This window comes from Hemiscyllium ocellatum, chromosome 28 (assembly GCF_020745735.1).
Source record: "Hemiscyllium ocellatum isolate sHemOce1 chromosome 28, sHemOce1.pat.X.cur, whole genome shotgun sequence".
Taxonomy (NCBI): domain Eukaryota; kingdom Metazoa; phylum Chordata; class Chondrichthyes; order Orectolobiformes; family Hemiscylliidae; genus Hemiscyllium; species Hemiscyllium ocellatum.
This window is the reverse complement of record NC_083428.1, coordinates 46,705,135-46,726,927: the sequence shown is the minus strand read 5'-3', so window position 1 is coordinate 46,726,927 and position 21,793 is coordinate 46,705,135. Positions and strand designations below refer to the sequence as shown.

The following is a 21,793-nucleotide window of genomic DNA, read 5'->3' as shown; positions in this document are numbered from 1 at the left end:
CTCAGAATCCTATCTTTGCCATGTTTGTCCTGCCCAAGTGCCTCACTCACATTTATCCGGATTGAGTTCCATTTGCTACTGATCAGCCCATCTGAACTGCTCATCTAGATCCTGCAATCAAAGGCTATCCTCTTTACAATCCTATCGACCTTTGTATCATCTGCAAAACGTACTGGCCAACCTCCCTAAATTCAAGACTAAAAATTGTTTATATAAACCACAAACAGCAAGGGTCCCAACATAGACTCCTCAGATTTCCAGTCTGAAAAGCACCCTCTACCATCACTGATTAGACCTCCTCTCATTCTTCTCAACTTCAGAGAATAAGAGTCGAAACTGCTCCACCACTTTTCATGAGAGAAATGCCTCATCTCTAGAATCAATCTAGCGACTCTCCTCTGAACTGCCTCCAATACAACAACATCTCTCCTTAAGTAAGGAGACTAAAATTGTATGCATTACTCCAGGTAATTATCCAGGTGGTGGACGTCTAGAACACATTGCCAGAAGAGTTGGTAGAGGCAGGCATGGTAGATTCATTTAAGATGCATCTGGATAGATGCATGAATAGGTGGGGAGCAGAGGGATACAGATGCTTAGGAAGTGGGCAACAGGTTTAGACAGTAGATTTGGATCTGCTCAGGCTTGGAGGGCCAAAGAGCCTGTTCTTGGGTTGTAAATTTTCTTAGTTCTTGTTCTTATCCATCAATTCCTGATGAAGGGCTCATGGCTGAAACATCTACTCTCCTGCTCATCAAATGCTGTCTGACTGTGCTTTTCCAGCACCACTCTCTTCAACTCTTAGTCCAGGTACTGCCCTACTAATATCTTGTACAGTTGCTGCAACACTTCCCTAAATGCCAAAATTCCACTTGCCTGCCTTACTGCCTACTGTACCTGCATATTAGTTTTCATACTTGGAACTACAATCACTATTCCTTCACTGTCAACTGGTCAAAACCTGCAACTCCATTCCTAACAGCGCCTCATGAACTATAGCAGTTCAAGGAATTCACACAATCACTTTTTCTAAGGCAATCTGGGATGGATTATAGATTAGATTAGATTAGATTCCCTACAGTGTGAAATAGGCCCTTTGGCCCAACAAGTCCATACCGACCCTCCAAAGAGTAACCCACCCAGACCCATTTCCCTCTGACTAATGCACCTAACACTATGGGCAATTTAGCCTGGCCAATTCACCTAGCCTACAAATCTTTGTGACTGTGGGAGGAAACCGAAGCACCCGGAGGAAACCCACGCAGACACAGGGAGAATGTGCAAACTGCAATGTGGAATCGAACCTGGGATCCTGGTGCTGTGAGGCAGCAGTGCTAACCACTGAGCCACCATGCCACTGGCCTAGTCAGTAATACTATATCCCATGCAAGATTTTCATTTTAAGTTCAGGGAAACACTAGATAGAATAAGCAGAGACAGAAAAATCAAAATTATTGTATGGCAGTAATGTCATTGGACTAGTAGTCCACAGGTCCAGGCTAGTTTTCTTGGAACATGACTTCAAATCCCAATGGTAACTGATGTTGCCACCCCCAAACTCTAGAAGCATAAGCCTGTCCTCACTCGGTTCGGCCTACAGGTGATCCCAAATCCTCACAAAATGTGGCTGACTCTTAGCCGCTCTCTGAAAAAGCCTAGCAAGCCTGTCAATCAAGGGTAATTAGAGAGGGCATAGGCTTAGGGTGAATGGGGAAAGATATAAAAGGGACCTAAAGGGCAACTTTTTCACGCAGAGGGTGGTGCGTGTATGGAATGAGCTGCCAGAGGAAATGGAAGAGGCTGGTACAATTATAACATTTAAAATACATCTAGCTGGGACTAGGAAGGATTTAAGAGGGACATGAGACAAGTGCTGGCAAATGGGACTAGATTAATTTAGGATACCTGGTCGGCATGGATGAGTTGGGCCGAAGGGTCTGCTTCTGTGCTGTACATCTCTTTAACTAAATGCTGCCTTGCCAACAATTCTCACCTCCTTGAAAGGATATTAGTTACCCTGCGGTCATTGATTGTGAATTGTGGGTCTATCTACAGCAGAAGTTCATGAAAGCAGCTCACATCCACCTTTTCACGGGCAACTGAGGACAGACAATAAATGCTGGCTAGCCAGCAATGCCCATGTCCCATGAGTGATTTAATTAAAAAAAAACACATTGAAACAGCTTGAGATTGTAAAAGGTGTTATATCAATGCAACTCTTCGATATGTAGAAACTCATATTGAGTGAGAGGAGGGAGCATATAAAAGGTGAAATGTAAAGGCTAACAATGATGACAGGATTAAATCAAAGCGCCAAACATTCGACTCTCAAATCTCACGTTATCACATTATGGAGTCTCCAAGCTTAAAAAAGAGTGCAGTATTTCCTTTTGTACTCTTCCGCAGATTCACAACTCATCCAAGCACTTCCTTTCCCCTGGAGTGTCAGTCAGGAGGATAACATCGGCGCCACAAACTCGCCATCTTCTCAATAACGTGACTTCTGATATCTGTTTCACTGATTTTTTTTTTGCAAAAATCTTGATCTCTTTCCTCCACTTCATGTTAGTGAAACGTAAAGATTTGAAACGAAGGAAACCACATTTGGAAAATAAAGCACTATGACAATCGATAAATAGCGATAATTGGTGAGAGCTGAGATTTAGCTATAAAAGGACCCATAGCAGAGATCGGAGTACAGAGAGCCAGTTGTTACTTAAGAAGCAATTAAGTTAGTTGCAAAGAACGAATTGCAGGCAACTAGTTATTTGGTGAAGCCGATGTTTTGTTTAGGTTTATCAATCTCACCTCCGTCTGCGAATTGTTCGGTGAAGTAGACAGTGGACCGGGCAATGCCAGCCACAGAGCAGAGCAGTAGGAACGGCAGCAGCATTTCGGAGCACCAGACAGGAACAGCGCAAAACAGCAGCGACAGCGCTAACTCCCGGCTCGGACAATCTGGTTCAACCCATTCTCTCCACACGGCTTCAAACCATTGGCCACAGTCAGCAGCAGCCGGGCAAATCAGCTCCAAACACGTTTTTCCGTCTTTCTAGTTCCTGGATGATTCCAGGCAGCAGTATCTGTTGTTGTGGTCTCTTTCCTGCATGGTTTTTTTTGGTAGCACCATAATGGCCAAATCCGATGAATTTACTCGAGAATGAGTTATTAGCTCAGTATATTTTTGAATGCAAGAAGGGTAATAATTGTTCGAGCTTCAATATTTGACTCACTGAACATAGGATTAAAAACTAAATTCACAGGGTCATTTGAATTGAGTAATCCACTGCTCAAATTTCTATCCAAATACAAATCTGACTTGAGCAATGGAGCAAGTAGGAAGTTCAGAAAGTTGTATCAGAGACATGAACAGAGAACCGAATATAGTTCACAGAACAACGAAATAATACATAAACCTATTGATGTATCCGATCTCGATATTACAGAGACAATCGGTGTGATAGGACGGAATGACTGAGCACTTGGACAAATTCGATTTGTTATATTTGATCGATATGATTTAATTGTTGATGTTATTCATTTTTATTTATGCGCTGGGAAATGTTGGGAATTTGCTCAGTAAATTTGCAGATTACATCTTGGGAGGTTTCACTTATATTACGAGTGCTATAGTGTGGAAACAGGTCATTTGGCCCAACCAGTCCACACCAATCATCCAAAGAGTAACTCACCCGGACCCATTCCCCTCTGACTAATGCACCTGACACCATGGGCAATCCACCTGGCCTGCACATCTTTGTGACAGTGAGAAGAAACCTAGATAGACAGGGGGAGAATGTACAAACGCTACACAGACAGTCACCCAAGGCTGGAATTGAATCCACTTCCCTGGTGCTGAGAGACTTTAGTGCTAACCATTGAGCCACCATACCACCTCAAACATATCATGCAACCAAGTGCAAAATGAGATTACACATATCTACATTTTTGCAGGTTGATAGGGCCAGTAGAGAATAAATGTATTATTTGTAGGGAGTAGACTGATGGGGCAGTAGTTGGCTGTTTTGGATTTGTTCTGCTTTTTATGTACACAACATACTCAAGCAATTTTCCACATTGTCGGGTAGATGCCGATGTTGTAACTGTACTGCAACAAGGAGAAAGTGAGGTCTGCAGATGCTGGAGATCAGAGCTGAAAATGTGTTGCTGGAAAAGCGCAGCAGGTCAGGCAGCATCCAAGGGACAGGATGCTGCCTGACCTGCTGCGCTTTTCCAGCAACACATTTTCAGCACTGTACTGCAGCAGCTTAGCACAGCCTTTGCAGTACCTCCAACTATTTCTTGATATCATGTGGAGTGAATTGAATTAGCCAAAGACTGGTGTCTGTGATGCAGGAACCACTGGAGGAGACTGAGATGGATCATCCACTCGGCACATTTGGCTGAAGATTGCTGCAAAAGCTTCATCCTTATCTTTTGCACTGATGTACTGGGCTTTTCCATCATTGAAGATGGAGATATTTTTACAGCCTCCTTCACCAGTTGTTTAATCATTCACCATCAGATGTGGCAGGGCTGCAGAACTTAGGTCTTATCCATTGGTTCTGGGATCATTTAACTCACAAACTTATTTGAGTTTTTTAGACAATAAGACCATAAGACATAGGAGTGGAAGTAAGGCCATTTGGCCCATCGAGTCCACTCCGCTATTCAATCATGGCTGATGGGCATTTCAACTCTACTTACCAGCATTCTCCCCGTAGCCTTTAATTCCTTGTGACATCAAGAATTTATCAATCTCTGCCTTGAAGACATTTAGCGTCCCAACCTCCACTGCACTCGGCGGCAATGAATTCCACAGGCCCACCACTCTCTGGCTGAAGAAATGTCTCTGCATTTCTGTTCTGTATTGACCCCCTCCAATTCTAAGGCTGTGTCCACGGGTCCTAGTCTCCTCGCCTAACGGAAACAATTTCCTAGAGTACACCCTTTCCAAGCCACGTATTATCTTGTAAGTTTCTATTAAGTCTCCCCTTAATCTTCTAAACTCCAATGAATAAAATCCCAGGATCCTCAACCGTTCCTCGTATGTTAGACCTACCATTCCAGGGATCATCCGTGTGAATCTCCGCTGGACACGCTCCAGTGCCCGTATGTCCTTCCTGAGGTGTGGGGACCAAAACTGGACACTGTACTCCAAATGGGGCCTAACCAGAGCTTTATAAAGTCTCAGTAGCACAACGGTGCTTTTATATTCCAACCCTCTTGAGATAAATGACAACATTGCATTCGCTTTCTTAATCATGGACTCAACCTGCATGTTTACCTTTAGAGAATCCTCGACTAGCACTCCCAGATCCCTTTGTACTTTGGCTTTACGAATTTTCTCACCGTTTAGAAAGTAGTTTATGCTTTTATTCTTTTTTCCGAAGTGCAAGACCTCGCATTTCCTCACGTTGAATTCCATCAGCCATTTCCTGGACCACTCTCCCAAACTGTCGAGATCCTTCTGCAGCCTCCCCACTTCCTCAGTACTACCTGCCTGTCCACCTAACTTCATATCATCGGCAAACTTTGCTAGAATGCCCCCAGGCCCTTCATCCAGATCATTAATATATAATGTGAACAGTTGAGGCCCCAACACTGAACCCTGCGGGACACCGCTTGTCACCGGCTGCCATTCCGAAAAAGAACCTTTTATCCCAACTCTCTGCCTTCTGTCAGACAGCCAATACTCAATCCATACCAGTAGCTCACCTCGAACACCATGGGCCCTCACCTTGCTCAACAGCCTCCTGTGTGGCACCTTATCAAAGACCTTTTGGAAGTCGAGATAGACCACATCCACTGGTCTAACCTACTTGTCACCTCTTCAAAGAATTCCAACAGGAATTCCTTTTTAGACATGACCTCCCCTTACTAAATCCATGTTGACTTGTTCTAATCAGACTCTGCTCTTCCAAGAATTTAGAAATCTCATCCTTAATGATGGATTCTAGAATTTTACCAACAACCGAGGTTAGGCTAATTGGCCTATAATTTTCCATCTTTTGTCTTGATCCTTTCTTGAACAAGGGGGTTACAACAGCGATCTTCCAATCATCTAGGACTTTCCCTGACTCCAGTGACTTTTGAAAGATCTCAACCAATGCCTCCGCTATTTCCTCAGCCACTTCTCTCAGAACACTAGGATGTATCCCATCGGAGCCAGGAGATTTATCAATTTTAAGACCTTTTAGCTTTTCTAGCACTTTCTCTTTAGTAATGGCAACCATACTCAACTCAGCCCCCTGACTCCCTTTAATTGTTGGGATATTACTCATGTCTTTCACTGTGAAGACTGACACAAAGTACTTGTTAAGTTCTCCTGCTATTTCCTTATCTCCCATCACTAGGCTTCCAGCATCAGTTTGAAGTGGCCCAATGTCTACTTTTGTCTGTCGTTTGTTTTTTATGTACTGAAAGAAACTTTTACTATCATTTCTAATTGTAGTCGTTCTGTTCGCCAAGCTGGAAGTTTTAGTTGCAAACGTTTCGTCCCCTGGCTAGGAGACATCATCGGTGCTGTGGAGCCTCCTGCGAAGCGCTTCTTTGATGTTTCTTCCGGTATTTATAGTTTATAGTGGTCTGTCCTTGCCGCTTCCGGGTGTCAGTGTCAGAAACTGACACCCGGAAGCGGCAAGGACAGACCACTATAAATACCGGAAGAAACATCAAAGAAGCACTTCGCAGGAGGCTCCACAGCACCGATGATGTCTCCTAGCCAGGGGACGAAACGTTTGCAACTAAAACTTCCAGCTCGGCGAACAGAACCACTACAACAAGCACCCAAGCTACAAATCTTCGCACAAACTTTATCATTTCTAATATTACTGGCTAGCCTACCTTCATATTTGATCCTCTCCTTCCTTATTTCTCTCTTTGTTATCCTCTGTTTGTTTTTGTAGCATTCCCAATCTTCTGATTTCCCACTACTCTTGGCCACTTTATAGGATCTCTCTTTTTCTTAATACATTTCCTGACTTTATCTCTTTTTCTTTAATACATATCCTGACTTCTTTTTGAAAAAGTGACAAAGAAGATTGATGAGGGCAGAGCAGTAGATGTGATCTATATGGACTTCAGTAAGGCGTTCGACAGGGTTCCCCATGGGAGACTGATTAGCAAGGTTAGATCTCATGGATTACAGGGAGAACCAGCCATTTGGATATAGAACTGGCTCAAAGGTTGTGGTGGAGGGTTGTTTTCAGACTGGAGGCCTGTGACCAATGGAGTGCCATGAGGATCGGTCCTGGGCCCTCTACTTTTTTGTCATTTACATAAACGATTTGGATGCAAGCATAAGAGGTACAGTTTGCAGATGACCCAAAATTGGAGGTGTAGTGGATAGTGAAGAGGGTTACCTCAGATTACAACAGGATCTGGACCAGATGGGCCAATGGGCTGAGAAGTGGCAGATGGAGTTTAATTCAGATAAATGCGAGGTGCTTTTGGGAAAGCAAATCTTAGCAGGACTTATACGCTTAATGGTAAGGTCCTAGGGAGTGTTGCTGAACAAAGACACCTTGGAGTGCAGGTTCATAGCTCCTTGAAAGTGGAGTCGTAGGTCGATAGGATAGTGAAGAAGGCGTTTGGTATGCTTTCCTTTATTGGTCAGAGTATTGAGTACAGGAGTTGGGAGGTCATGTTGCGGCTGTACAGGACATTGGTTAGGCCACTGTTGGAATATTACGTGCAATTCTGGTCTCCTTCCTATTGGAAAGATGTTGTGAAACTTGAAAGGGTTCCGAAAAGATTTACAAGGATGTTGCCAGGGTTGGAGGATCTGAGCTACAGGGAGAGGCTGAACAGGCTGGGGCTGTTTTCCCTGGAGCGTCGGAGGCTGAGGGGTGACCTTACAGAGGTTTACAAAATTATGAGGGGCATGGATAGGATAAATAGACCAAGTCTTTTCCCTGGGGTCGGGGAGTCCAGAACTAGAGGGCATAGGTTTAGGGTGAGAGGGGAAAGATATAAAAGAGACCTAAAGGGCAACGTTTTCATGCAGAGGGTGGTACGTGTATGGAATGAGCTGCCAGAGGATGTGGTGGAGGCTGGTACAATTGCAACATTTAAGAGGCATTTGGATGGGTATATGAATAGGAAGGGTTTGGAGGGATCTAGCCGGGTGCTGGCAGGTAGGACTAGATTGGGTTGGGATATCTGGTCGGCATGGACAAGTTGGACCAAAGGGTCTGTTTCCATGCTGTACATCTCTATGACTCTATAACTCTGTCTATCACTTGCTGCTTATGCTGTTTGGTGTGCAAGTAGTCCTTTTGGGTGGTTTCATTAGGTTAACACCTCACCTTTAGGTATGTCTGGTCTGCTCCTGGCATGCCCTCCTGCACTCTCCATTGTACCAGGGTCAATCCCATGGCTTGATGGTAATGGTTGAGTTGGCGATATGCCTGACCGTGAGGTTACAGATTGTGCTGGAGTACAGTTCTGCTGCTGTTGATGGCCCACAGTGCCTCATGGGTGTCCACTCTTGAGTTGCTAGATCTGTCTGAAGTCTGTACCATTTAACATGGTGATAGTGCCACACAACACAATGGATGTTATTCTCAATGCGAAGGAGGGACTTCGTCTCCACAAGGACTGTGCAGTGGTCACTCTTTCCAATACTGTCATGGATAGATGCATCTGCAATTGACAGATTGGTAAGGATGAGGTCAAGTATGTTTGTTCCCTCTTGTTGACTCCTTCACCAGCTGCCACAGACCCAGTCTAGCAGCTATATCCTGTAAGACCTGACCAGCTCCATCAGTAGTATTGCTACCAAGCCAGTCTTGATGGTGGACATTGAAATCCTCCACCTAGACTACATTTTGTGCCCTTCCATCCTCAAGTGCTTCCTCCAAGTGTTGTTCAACATGGAGGAGTACCAATTCACCAGCTGAGGGAGGACAGTATATGATAGTCAGTAGGAGGTTTCCTTACTTATGTTTAATCTGAGTTAGAGACAAAAATACTGTAGATGCTGGAATTCAAAGTAGACAAGCAGGAGGCTGGAAGAACACAGCAAGCCTCCTGCTTGTTATTATTAACCTGAAGCCATGAGACTTCATGGGGTCCAGAGTCAATGTTGAGAACTCTCAGGGCAACTACCTCCCCACCACTGTGCTACCACCTCAGCTGGTAGCCAGTCAGACAGGACAGGTTCAGGGATAGTGGTACTGGTGTCTCGGACTTAGTCATACTAACGGAATCATGATATACAAACAATGTCTGGCTGTTGCTTGATTAGTCTATGAAACAACTCCCAATTTTGGCACTCGTCCCAAATGGTAGTGAGGAGGACTTTGCAGAATCGACTGGACTGTTTCTGCTTTTGTCATTCTCAATGCCTAGGTCAATGCCATGGATCTGGTTAGTTTAATTTCTTTTAGACTATATAGCGATTGGTACAATTGAATGGCATACAAGCTAATTCAGAGGGCAATTGAGAGTCAACCACATTGCTGTGGGTCTGGAGTCACATGTAGGCCAGACCAGGTCAAGATGGCAGATTTCCTTCCCTGAACGACGTTAGTGAACTATTTGAATCTTGTGAATCATTAGATTATGGGACTTGCTACTACGAGACTAAATAGGATGGATACCTTTATGATGAATTATGCTAAATGATGAAGAATGGGAAGAGACACTTGTGGAGCAAAAACATTTGTGGATGGACTATTTTGGGCCAAATGTGACCTGTTTCTGCATTGTACATCCAGAGATAAGTTAAATTATGGTACTGTCAAGGTTTAGAAATATTGCTGAAAAAAATGAGAAACACAATAGTTTTATTCTCGAAAGGGGACTTCTAAGAGAGGAACTCATAAATGTTAACAAGACAGTCAAGAATGCGCAACAACATTTCTTCTTTCTCAGGAGGTTCAGGAAATTCAGCATGTCCGTAAAAACCTTCATCAACTTTTACAGCTGCACCATAGAAAACATATTATCCTGTGCATACGGCAGGAATGGCAACTGCTCTGCCCAGGACCATAAGAAACTACAGAAGGTTGTGTGCACAGCCGCCCATCAACTGCTCCTCCATATCATTTCAACTATATTGATCATGTTGTGATCACAGCAGCGTGCGAGTTCATGAGTCAGAGGATAATATATTCATTTTAAAATACTAAAAGTGACATTCTTTTTTGTAATATAATATGTTCTTCAACGGTTATTGTGACCAAGATTATTTATGATAATAGTTACTGAGTGCTGGGATTGAAGGTCATTGCTCCCACCGTGGCTCCGGACAACCCAAAATGAAATGCAGAAACCTCCAGGACCCGGAACCCTTACCGTGTAACACCCGAATGAAATGTAGAAACCACCGGAACCCGGAACCCTTACTGTGTTACACCAGTTAAAAATCACTTAACACCAGGTTATAGTCCAACAGGTTTAATTGGAAGCACAGCAGCTTTCGGAGCGACGCTTGTGTTACACCAGGGCTAGGTAACTAGGCAACAGTAGGAACCTGGAACCGGAACCGGAGGTGGAGGTGGAGGTGGAGGTAGGTTGACTTCATTCGATTCTCGTCACTAGTTTGGGCAGTTTCCGTTAGATTATAAGCGATGTGTAATCTTGAGGAGATCATTTCTCATTTTATTCTTTGAAACAAACGTTCCCTCTTCCCCTGTCAGAGGTTCGTGATTTGTGTTACCACCACACCCTCCACCACCTCCAGGCTAACCGTTTGAAAGTTTATCGTCCTGAAACAATGTCTGTCTGCCCTCTCCACGCAGGTTATAAGATAATCTGTTTGCTTCCAGTCTCTTTTTAAAATGTTGTTTCTGTTTTCTGCTACTTGCTATGTTTATAAAGGGTAGAGAGCGCCTTTCACGACGGCCGTACGTCCCAAAGTGCTTAAAGGTAAATACTCATGTCACTAGTTTATGGAGGAGTTTTGGTAGCAGATTTGCGCACAGTGAGATCCTACATATATCAATGTGACGATTGGATAATCAGCTTTTGTGATGTTGGTTGATATATAAATATTGACCAAGACAGTTGGGATAACTCCCTGCTCTTGTTTTCGTCGTACCATTGGCTCTTTAAATGTCTGCCTGAGATTACAGACCTCGTCACAGTTTAACATCATATCAAAAAGACTCCGAAAAGAACTCCCTCAGAACTGGAGAATTAACCTAGATATTTTTCTGTCCAGGTTTAGGAGAGCGATTTCAATTCTTATGCTTCTGACTTATGTGAGAGTGCTACCAACTGAATTATAGTTTTATTAGTATTCCTATACATTAGATAGTTTGATTTTTAAGTGTCTCTACATTTCATTTCAACATACTACAGATTGGGCAAAATAAGCCCATGACCAACAGATTAAATCAAAATTCTGCAGAAGGGCTTATGCTCGAAACGTCGAATTCTCTATTCCTGAGATGCTGCCTGGCCTGCTGTGCTTTGACCAGCAACACATTTGCAGCTGTGATCTCCAGCATCTGCAGACCTCATTTTTTACTCGCAGTCCTGTCACATCCAGTGATGAACAACTAAACATCTGGAGGACAAGGTTCCTCAAACAATATCATCCTCAATGCTGGGGTAGCCCAACATGTCAATTGGAATAAATACAAGGCTGAAATATTTACAACCACCTTCAGCCAGGGGTACCAAGTGGATGAACCACCTCAGTCTCCTGTTTTAGTTTCCTACACCAGAGGTGCCAGTTGTCAGCTAATTTGATTCAGCCAAATGTGATATCAAGAAACAACTTAAGGCACTCGATGTAGTGATGACTTGTTTTTATTCGATCACGGGTGAGGGCGTCGTTGGTTAGGCCAGAATTTATTGCCCATTTCTAAATGCCAGAGGGCAGTTATAGTTAACCATATTTCTGTGGGTCTTGAGTCACATGTCAGCCAGACCAAGTCAGTTTCCATCCCTAAAGTACTCTAGTGAACCAGATGGGTTTCCAACATTTGACAATGTATTTGTGATCTCATTGGACCCTTTTATTCCAGATTTTTTTTTGTTGAATTCAATTCCACCATCTGCCGTGGTGGTTTTCGAACCTGGGTCTTTGGATTAACAGTCTGGTGATATTACCACTGGGTCATTGCCTCCCCTGGGCCCTGGTAATATTCTGACAATAGGACTGAAGAGTTGTGCTCCAGAACTAGCTCTAGCTAAGCTGTTCGAGTACAACCACAACACTGGCAATGAAGAGAATTACCTGGGATATCCTCTGCATAAAGAAACAGACAGACCCAGCCTGACCATTTACTGCCCTGAAAGTCTATTTTTGATCATCAAAAAAGTGATAGACAATGTCACTGACAATGCTATCAAATGACACTTACTTAGTGATAACCTACTAATTAATCTTCAGTTTGGATTCTGCTGAAGCCATTCAGCTCCCAATATCATTACTGCCGTTGTCCAAACATTGAGCTGAATTTTAGGAGTGAGGTAAGAATAATTTCCTTAAGAGGCAGAATTTGACCAAATCTGCTGCCAAATTGGCTAAATTGAAGTCAATGGAATATGCAGGCAAGCTCTATGTGATGATGCTGCTCCTTTAACAAGGTTATGTTGTCCTTGGTTTTTTTCAGAAGGTTGTAAAGACCCTGGTTCTGAAATGTCTAGGGTTGATCTACTTGAATAATCTTTTCAGTTTTAAAACAAACACTTGTACAATGAAAGGGAAGTGGCCAATTCTCCCAGCTCCGCTTTTCTCTGGTGTAGGTTTGGCTTGGTTTTAGTTGTAGTCAGTTGTGAAGCTGCTGGACCCAAAGGAGCAGGTCCATGCTGATCTGTCCCCTCTCTGACATCTCTCCTGCAAGAACTTGTGTTGGAATTTTCCTTTTTTTTTGCAAAGGGGTGTCAATGTGGATTGTAGCAAGTATATGGAACAGCGTCATTAAGTTGGGATAATCTGTTAGGTTTTCAGATAGATTAAGTTATTTTGTGTTCTGTTCTCTTTTGTTTGTGTTTCACTTGGTAATCTTGCTAATAAATACTGTTTTATTTAAAGCTAAGTGGATGGACCAGCTGCATCACTCCTGGAATATCCCCATTAAACGTGCGTAAAACAACTAGCAAAGTTAGGGTCCGGGCTACTTTCTTGAAATGTTTTGAGGGGCTCTGGCCTGATCCATACATCTTCATTGGGTGGAGTCATACCAAGTACAAAGAAATGTGATGTCTTCGGAAGCCAAAAATTCCAGGAGTTCCTCAGGATAGATTTTTATCATTCGTTCCTACAACATTAATCTTTCCCTTATCATAAGGTGTGGGTATCTTCACAGTATACATTGCACAATATTCAGAATTAGTTATGAGTGCAGAAACATTCCAAGCCCCCTGTGCAGCAACAGCTTGATAACGTCCAGTAGAGGCTATGGTACAGCGATCAATTTGTTAATCTTAAAACCATGTTCTCCTTGTTGCTCCAGTTCAGTCTTGACAAGGTGCATTTACCAGGGAACATTGAGGAGCTCTTTCCTTTATATTTCTGTGAATTCTGACAAACAAAGATATCACCACTTAGTTAAAAGACAGGTTGCTAGTCAGTGATTTGCAAACTATCCTTCTACACTGGGGCTGTTTTGAGGGAGTGAAGAGATCCTGCTTTTTACAAATGGGTTTTATATATCACTGAAAGGATGCTGTTTTGTGGCTCCCCTTTCTTGACTTTGTGTTTGCTTATAGAAGGATGTTCAGGAGAAGTGGATTGGGGAGTTCCGCCCTAGCAAGAGCCCAGGCCCAGCTCTCTGGACAGAGAATATCAGGAATCTTCGAAGACTCTGGGGACGATCTGCGGGTAATTAAAAAAAATTGCCTTAAAAGACATCTTTTTGATAACTCATGGAGGTGACCTTTGTCCTGATCAGGCTCATGGGTTGCTAGAACCTGTTTGACTCTTTGCCATTTTTTTATTCTCATGCATTTATTATTCTGTTCACAACCACTTGACAAGTGTGTCTCATGTAATGATCTCCACAGAACCCAATGACCTTTCAAGAGAAAATCAGATTTCCAGTTAGTAGCTGAAAGAGTAACATGTTAACATTTCTGGTTTGAAAACTTTTACTGTGACAAAAAAACTAAACAATACTAGTGATGACACCTTTTGTGACTTTATACTACAGAAAAGAGATTTCCCATACAACTTTTATAATCAAAATCTCTCTGTCTCTGCAGTTTTATATTACATTACATCTTAACTGGTCACATCACCTTTCAGGAACATTGTCAGTATTGTCGTAGCTGATGGCTTGCTTCATTTTTATTTTGCTGGGTAACTGCTGATTTCTAAACTGACTTTCACTGCAAGGGTTACACTATAGATTCTTCATCTCTAGCTGAATCTGTCAAGCTCATTGAAATTCTCTTGAATGATTTTTTAGTCTGAGAGAAAGCACCCATCTGTGTTCAGTTTGGTGAACAATATAGTCTGCATTTTCTCTGCGTCAGGTGCAGAATTAGTAGCCTCTATCACCTGCTCTTTGCCTCTCAGTTGGTTGTAAATCTTGTCAAACAATATGCTGTCAATCTATGACATAGTCATTGCTTTCTAAGAAAGTCTCCAACCTCAAAGTAGCTTACCTTCTACATGTTAATCTTAAATCTTGGTAGCATTACTAATTATCTTTGAGGACAACTCCCTAACATCAAAGAAGCGGACTATTCAGAGCAAAACTGTTTAAACTTGATGTCAGTAGTACCTTACTTGGAGAGATTGAAGGTCTGCTCATGGTATATTAAGAGAGTATCTATGTCTCTAAACAGAAGTACCTTGCACCACCACCTCAGTAAAACAATCCTTGGTTTCCTAACAATCAAACTACCCAAACCTACAGTCCCGAATGTAAAACAAGTTACATGACTCCCTTTATTTAAATTTAAATTTGTGGGTTCAATTCCCACTTCAGGCAACTGACTGACTGTGTGGAGTTTGCACATTCTCCCCTTGTCTGTGTGGGTTTCCTCCAGGTGCTCCGGTTTCCTCCCACAGCCCAAAAATGTGCAGGTGAGGTGAATTGGCCATGCTAAATTGCCCGTAGTGTTAGGTGAAGGCGTAAATGTAGTGGAATGGGTCTGGGTGGGTGGCGGGTCGGTGTGGACTTGTTGGGCTGAAGGGCCTGTTTCCACACTAAGTAATCTCTTGCCATAAAAATAGCATATCAAAATATAATAATCTTTATAAACTTATAAAATTAACAATCGTATTTCTTTTGAGTTTTTTTTAATCATTGTATTATTGTGTCAAGCTAATAACACCCATCTATAACAATCTCCTGTTCCACATGTCAGCGCTTTATAGGTATCTCGTTTTCTGTCTTTCTTTTCTTTCTTTTCTTCTGCCTTATCTCTTCAGGGCTTCAATACCTTCGTCAGCTGAGGTTAATTAATTTTGTGTGCCTCAGTAATCTGCCATATCTTGCTTTCTCTAATTTAAACAACCAACGGAGCTGAAATATGACCGCTGTTCTTTCTCATTTAAATATATGTTTAAACTCTAGTGGTACTTTAACTTTCTGACATGCACGGATTGAGTATTCCATGAACGTTCTGCCACTCAAACTCTTAAACTCACTGCTTGAATATTTAGAATACTTCCATTCCTATTTTTTTTTATCTTTACCCCCTTATGATTAAACTTCTGACTTAATCTCAAAGCCTCTTTCCATGGCTCATTTCAGATTGAGAATTACAGGTAATGACCACGTCTGTTCCACCACTAAACCTCCATTTTCTCCATAAAATGACAGTACAGTTCATTTTCTAAATTTTTGTTCTTGTATTTGCAGGAATATATGAGCACACTGTATAAGAAAAACAATACTCTGAAGGTTAATCCATTCAACTTGCGTGAAATTAGTGACTTAAGTGATTTTTCAACAGCGGATACTGTGGACAAAGAATGGAAGGAGCATCGATATTCAAAAACTGCAGCCACTGCAGTGCCAATAGAAGGTATCAGGGAGCTGGCATTGACAGGCAGTCGATTCTTGAAAAAGCCAAGCAAACTGGCAGTATCACAAAGTCCTACTGTGAGCAAGAGCACGTTGAAGAAAGTTAATGAGGTAAATACAAGAAGACCAGATGCTGCCTCTGTGTTGAGCAAATCTCCCAGTGCCGTGCTTGCCAGATTGGCACAAATAGAAAGCAGAATCATGAACAGAAGACTGAATGCACACGTGACCGATTCTGATGAGTATTTGTGCAGTTCTGATGAAAAGCAGATTTCTCCCAAGTCAAGCAGTGAGTTAAGTGGAAAAGGGAGCAGGTTCTTGAAGAGAACTGCAACAAAGCAGGAAGTTAATGTCAGGGATCTGAAGAAAGAAATTGGATCTTCAAAGAAAGACCAGCAGAATGGACATCCTAAATCTTCAGGCAGAGTGGTCATGGTCGACAGTGACGAGGAGGAAATGAAAAGGATGCTAGGAGGCGCCTTTAAATTTGCTGATGAAACTGAACTAACAAAAAAATCACACAAGACTCCACAACACGGTTCCAAGTTACATAATCAGGTAATGTATCTACACACTAGTACTTCATCAGCTTTCATTTACATTGCTTGTTTAATATAGTTAAACATGCCGAATTGCTTTACAAGAGCATTGTCAGACAGTATTTAATAGTGAACCACATAAACTATTGTGAAGGCAAGTGGCAAAAAAACTTCATCAAACGGCAAGTCTTAAAACAGAAGAGACAGCAGTTTACCAAAGGATGGAATCCATACAGTGATGTGGCTGAAGGAATGGTAAGAAGAAATAAAGTTAGATGTACAAGAGGTCAGAATTGGAGAAACATAATCGTAGAATCATACAGCATGAAACAGACCCATTGGTTCAACTAGTCCAGTCCGACCATGTTCCCAAACTAAACTAGTCTCATTTCCCTCAATTTTGCCCATATCCCTCCAAACTTTCTTATTCTAAATGTCTTTTAAATGTTGTAACTGTATCTGCATCCACCACTTACTCTGGCAGGTCATTCCGTACCTGAACTACTCTCTGTAAGAAAGCTGCCCCTTGTCCTTCTTAAAACTTTCTCCTCTCAACCTAAAAATATGCCCCTTCATTTTGAACTCCACTCCCCCAACCACCGGAGGGAAAAGAACCTTGCTATTCACCTTATCTATGCTCTTATGATTTTATAAACCTCTATAATGTCCCAACTTATCCAGCCTATTCTAAATCAAATGCTTCATTCCTGGCAACATGCTGGTAAATTTTTTCTGAATTCTAAGGTGACCAGAATTGTGCACTGCACTTCAGAAGAGGCAATCTTGAGGGTTTAAGTGCTAGAGGAGATCATTGGGCAAAGAGGAAAGATCATGTCTAATTTTAATATTGAGAAGTCGAGCCATTGTTTAAACCAGGAGCCGAAACAGATCAGAAAGTGCAGAAGTAATGGATTAAAAGGACTTAATGTATATTAGCATATGGTTGGTAGAATTTTAGATGCAGAAGTTTGTAGAGGTAGTTGATGAAAATGCAGGGAAAAAGCAATTTAAAGGGAAAATGTATCAAAACGTTTTACTCTGATATCAAATAGTTTTAGTTTTGTTTAGTTGTGCAAGAATTCAAATCCTTGTCTTAGAATACAAAACAAACAATCGACAATAGGTGCAGGAGTAGGCCATTCTGCCCTTCGAGCCTGCACCACCATTCAATAGGATCATAGCTGATCATCCTTCATCAGTATCCTGTTGCTGCCTTATCACCATAACCCTTGATTCCACTATCCTTGAGAGCACTATCCAACTCTTTCTTAAATGAATCCAGAGACTGGGCCTCCACTGCCCTCTGTGGCAGAGCATTCCACACAGCCACCACTCTCTGGGTGAAGAAGTTTCTCCTCATCTCTGTCCTAAATGGTCTACCACGTATTTTTAAGCTGTGTTGTCTGGTTCGGCACTCACCCATCAGCGGAAACATGTTTCCTGCATCCAGAATGTCCAATCCTTTAATAATCTTATATGTCTCAATCAGATCCCCTCTCAGTCTTCTAAACTCAAGGGTATACTAGCCCAGTTCTCCAATCTTTCAGTGTAAGGTAGTCCCGCCATTCCAGGAATTGACCTCGTGAACCTACGCTGCACTCCCTCAATAGCCAGAATGTCTTTCCTCAAATTTGGAGACCAGAACTGCACACAGTACTCCAGGTGTGGTCTCACCAGGGCCCTGTACAGCTGCAGAAGAACCTCTTTGCTTCTATACTCAATCCCTCTTGTTATGAAGGCCAGCATGCTATTAGCCTTCTTCACTACCTGCTGTACCTGCATGCTTACTTTCATTGACTGGTGTACAAGAACACCCAGATCTCTTTGTACTGCCCCTTTACCTAAATTGATTCCATTTAGGTAGTAATCTGCCTTCCTGTTCTTTCCACCAAAGTGGATAACCATACATTTATTCACATTAAACTGCATCTGCCATGCATCTGACCACTCACCTAACCTGTCCAGGTCACCCTGTAATCTCCTAACATCCTCCTTACATTTCACCCTGCCATCCAGCTTAGTATCATCAGCAAATTTGCTAATGTTATTACTAATACCACCTTCTATATCATTAACATATATTGTAAAAAGCTGCGGTTCCAGCACTGATCCCTTCGGTAGCCCACTGGTCACTGCCTGCCATTCTGAAATGGAGACTATCAGCCAACCAAGTTAGTACTTTGCCCCCAATACCATGCGCCCTAATTTTGCTCACTAACCTCCTATGTGGGACTTTATCAAAAGCTTTCTGAAAGTCCAGATTACTACAAAATGTACTCAGGCAGGCTAACTAGTGGATTTACTCAGGAAGTCAATTTATCAGAATACACTAAAGTGTGAATGTGGAGCAATGGAATTGTTATTGGAATGCACAGGAGGAAAGGGAATCAGAGGTTACAGTGGGGTGCTTCCAGTAAAAGGTTAATGTAGAGCAAAGCCAGGCTTTCATTACAATTGGGGACAAGGTCGGCAAGGTATCTTGCAAGATGCTCACAAATAGCTTAGTAGTGCATTAGTGTTCATATTTTGTATTTCTGATAACTAAATGCAGTAGGATCGATTAAAACCAGGGTGAAGTGCTACATCACAGACCACTCTTGTTGGATTTCCCCAGAGGTACTTCAGTTACATATAATTTGTACTAATCCTAATTGCACCAGGGTAGAGAAAAGCCATGGATTTTCAGTCAATAAATGGGTTCAGAAGTGAGTATCAGATCTGGGCATAATAGCAGAAATGCTGTGAGGAGGAGTGAAATTTGTCCATCAGCTGGTGGATTTAATATGGAGGTGCCAGTGTTGGACTGGGGTGGACAAAGTCAAAAAAATCACACACAACCTGTTGGACAATAGCCTGGTGACGTGTCACTTATGACCAGGTAGATTTAGCCAGCCTGGAGTAACAACTGCCTGTTTTGATTATTACTGTTATTATTTCATGCTTTGAACCTTCTTGTGGCTAGTGCTGTTGGGTAAAAGAAGGAACCATATCATCAATTGGTAGGTTCCTGTGAATACCTCCTGGAATTGCCCCAGTTAGTAACACAACGGGATCTTCTCCAGCAAAACAAAACATTGATTTATACTGTATGGTTAATTACTGATAATGTGGTACAATTTTAAAGCACATACAGACTATTGCATTTGATGCATGTCCTTACTTATCAACTTTTATCTTAACCACAGATGCATTCACTACAATGTTTATAAATTTCATTCTCTGAAATAGAATTTCTGAATATCCTATCTCACTTAATTTAGTTTTCATCATAGGCTTTCCAACTGGATGAATATCTTTCCCTAATCATTCTATCAAAACCTTCAATGTAAAACTCCAGTCTTAACCTTCTCTGTCCTAATTATTATTTTCCTCTGTATTCTTATATCAATGGTTTCCCGTTGACTGACTATCCTGACACTGCTATGATTAATCCTCACTAGGTTCTCCCATGGCTTTAAAATCCTTTCAACTGTACATTTTACATGATTAATATTTTGTACAACCTTATATTTACTTTTTTATTGTTTTACTATATGTCCTTATTCATAAAGCATAAAACACTGTCTTTTTTATAATTGCTATTGAACTGTATTTGTATCTTCAGGAAATCGTCTTTTTTAAACCTTTAGATTTCTGTTGATTTACATGTTCACACTCTCCTACATTAAGTTACATTTGCCATCTGCCTACACATTCTGTGAATGTAGCTGTCAGCCTGAAGCTTTTCACAGACTCATCCTCATTGTTTGTGAAGGTGTTATTGGCAAGATTTATGATTATATTTACTATGCCCAACTCCAACTCATTATGTTGTACCAAGAAAATACTGTCCTGAAAGAATTCTCTTTCACTAGCTGCGCTGCAATATACACTCTCAGCTGATGAATTATCTTTGAACCTGAGAGAAATGTTACTTGCCTGCTTTGTAGAGTGATATGCAAAGTTTAAAATACAACTTGCTCTTTATTAGCTAAGCATCATTGTAACTGAGAAAGTGTATACATCACTGTAACTTGGAGCATCAAACTTCAATAAGATATTGAAATCCATCCCTTTCTATATTTTAATCCTTAGTCTAGGTGTAACATTTGTTTATTAATAATCTATTGGTTGTAAATTTAGAAATATTGGATGTACTTGTTCCTGACATGTTTAGCTTATGACATTCATTGATTTGTATTTTGTTTTACTCATAGCCTATCATGACAAACCACCAGAGGAGCCAGTTTAAAATGCCCTCACCACCCAGTGTGGGCACCCCTCTGAGTCAGTCTCCACGGATGAGGTTTGTGAAACAATGTCCATTTTCCTCATCTGAACAAAGTGAGATTAAGTCTCTGGATGAACTGTTTACTGAACCCTCTCTTGCTGAGGATCTGAAAAATCTGGATAGTGAGTCCTCTAATGGTCAGTATCTTGTTGAATCTAACATTAGGCATCTTGTTTGATTTGAATTGGTGATGAGTATAAATGTTGAAGTTGACAGAATGCTTAGTGTTTTTACAGCATTGAAAGAGGCCTTTAAGCCCATTACATCATAATTAATCAACCTATTCAGACATGTTATGATAAACCTGCATGCCGTGAAGCTTGAACCTGAACCTTTCAGCCCTTAGGTAAGGCATTACCATTGTGCCACAGGAGCTGGATTAAAGGATTCTGAAAGAGAATATCCTCTCTTTATCCAGAAATGTATCTAGTTGTTCCTTTAATCAATTCCTAACTGGTAAACTAATATTCTGGCCTTGTAGTACCAGATTTTCTGTCCAGTTGATTTGAAGCTGTAGTCCTTGAACATAGGATGAGTAGGCATTGTCTTTCTTTTTTTAAAAAAAAAGTTGTTACCAAGTAAAGAAGTCAAGCTAAACTTTGATAAGCTCATCTCCTCCATATAAAACAAATAGCAATTTGGAAACAAAAGCGTTCATAACATTGGCTTTTGTCTTAATAAGCAGTGAATGTTGAGAAACTGCTTGATTTGTAGGGTGAACACAACTGAATCCAGTCCTGTTTACTGCCATCCACACATGTACTTCCAGCAGGAAATAATAAACGGGAGTGGAATCTCTCAGAATTCTAACTCAGCTTTTGTCTTTGTGTCGTCCAGAATTATCAGTGATCTCATATAGCTCAACTGCTACTCTTAGATTAACAAACCAGAACTGTCTATGATTAACCTAGGAGCTCTTGGTTTCTATGACTTCATATTGCACTACATAGGTTGTTTACTAAGCTGGTAGAAACACTTCTAATGTGTTTATACTTTATCCCAGGCCATATCTGTCAATTGGAATGACAATACAAATACAAAGTTCT

The 21,793-nt window shown here is 41.6% G+C and overlaps 2 protein-coding genes across 5 annotated transcripts in view; one reads left to right on the top strand and one right to left on the bottom strand.

Annotated features, from left to right (window-relative positions):
- Nucleotides 1-2,957, bottom strand: part of LOC132829089 (calreticulin-like) — a 46,254-nt gene extending 43,297 nt beyond the window's left edge. The window contains exon 1 of the mRNA XM_060846398.1: nt 2,809-2,957. Coding sequence (XP_060702381.1) covers nt 2,809-2,893 — 85 coding nt within the window. The 5' untranslated portion in view covers nt 2,894-2,957. The remainder of the gene's footprint in view (nt 1-2,808) is intronic.
- A 7,414-nt stretch (nt 2,958-10,371) lies between these two features.
- Nucleotides 10,372-21,793, top strand: part of c28h19orf44 (chromosome 28 C19orf44 homolog) — a 36,919-nt gene continuing 25,497 nt past the window's right edge. For 2 of the 4 annotated variants that reach the window (XM_060846132.1, XM_060846136.1), the window contains exons 1-4: nt 10,372-10,516; nt 13,672-13,783; nt 15,774-16,496; nt 20,674-20,884. In XM_060846132.1, coding sequence (XP_060702115.1) covers nt 13,676-13,783; nt 15,774-16,496; nt 20,674-20,884 — 1,042 coding nt within the window. In that variant the 5' untranslated portion in view covers nt 10,372-10,516; nt 13,672-13,675. Of the gene's footprint in view, nt 10,517-10,579; nt 10,749-13,671; nt 13,784-15,773; nt 16,497-20,673; nt 20,885-21,793 lie in introns of those variants that run through there. The other 2 variants (XM_060846134.1, XM_060846133.1) reach the window with 2 other exon arrangements.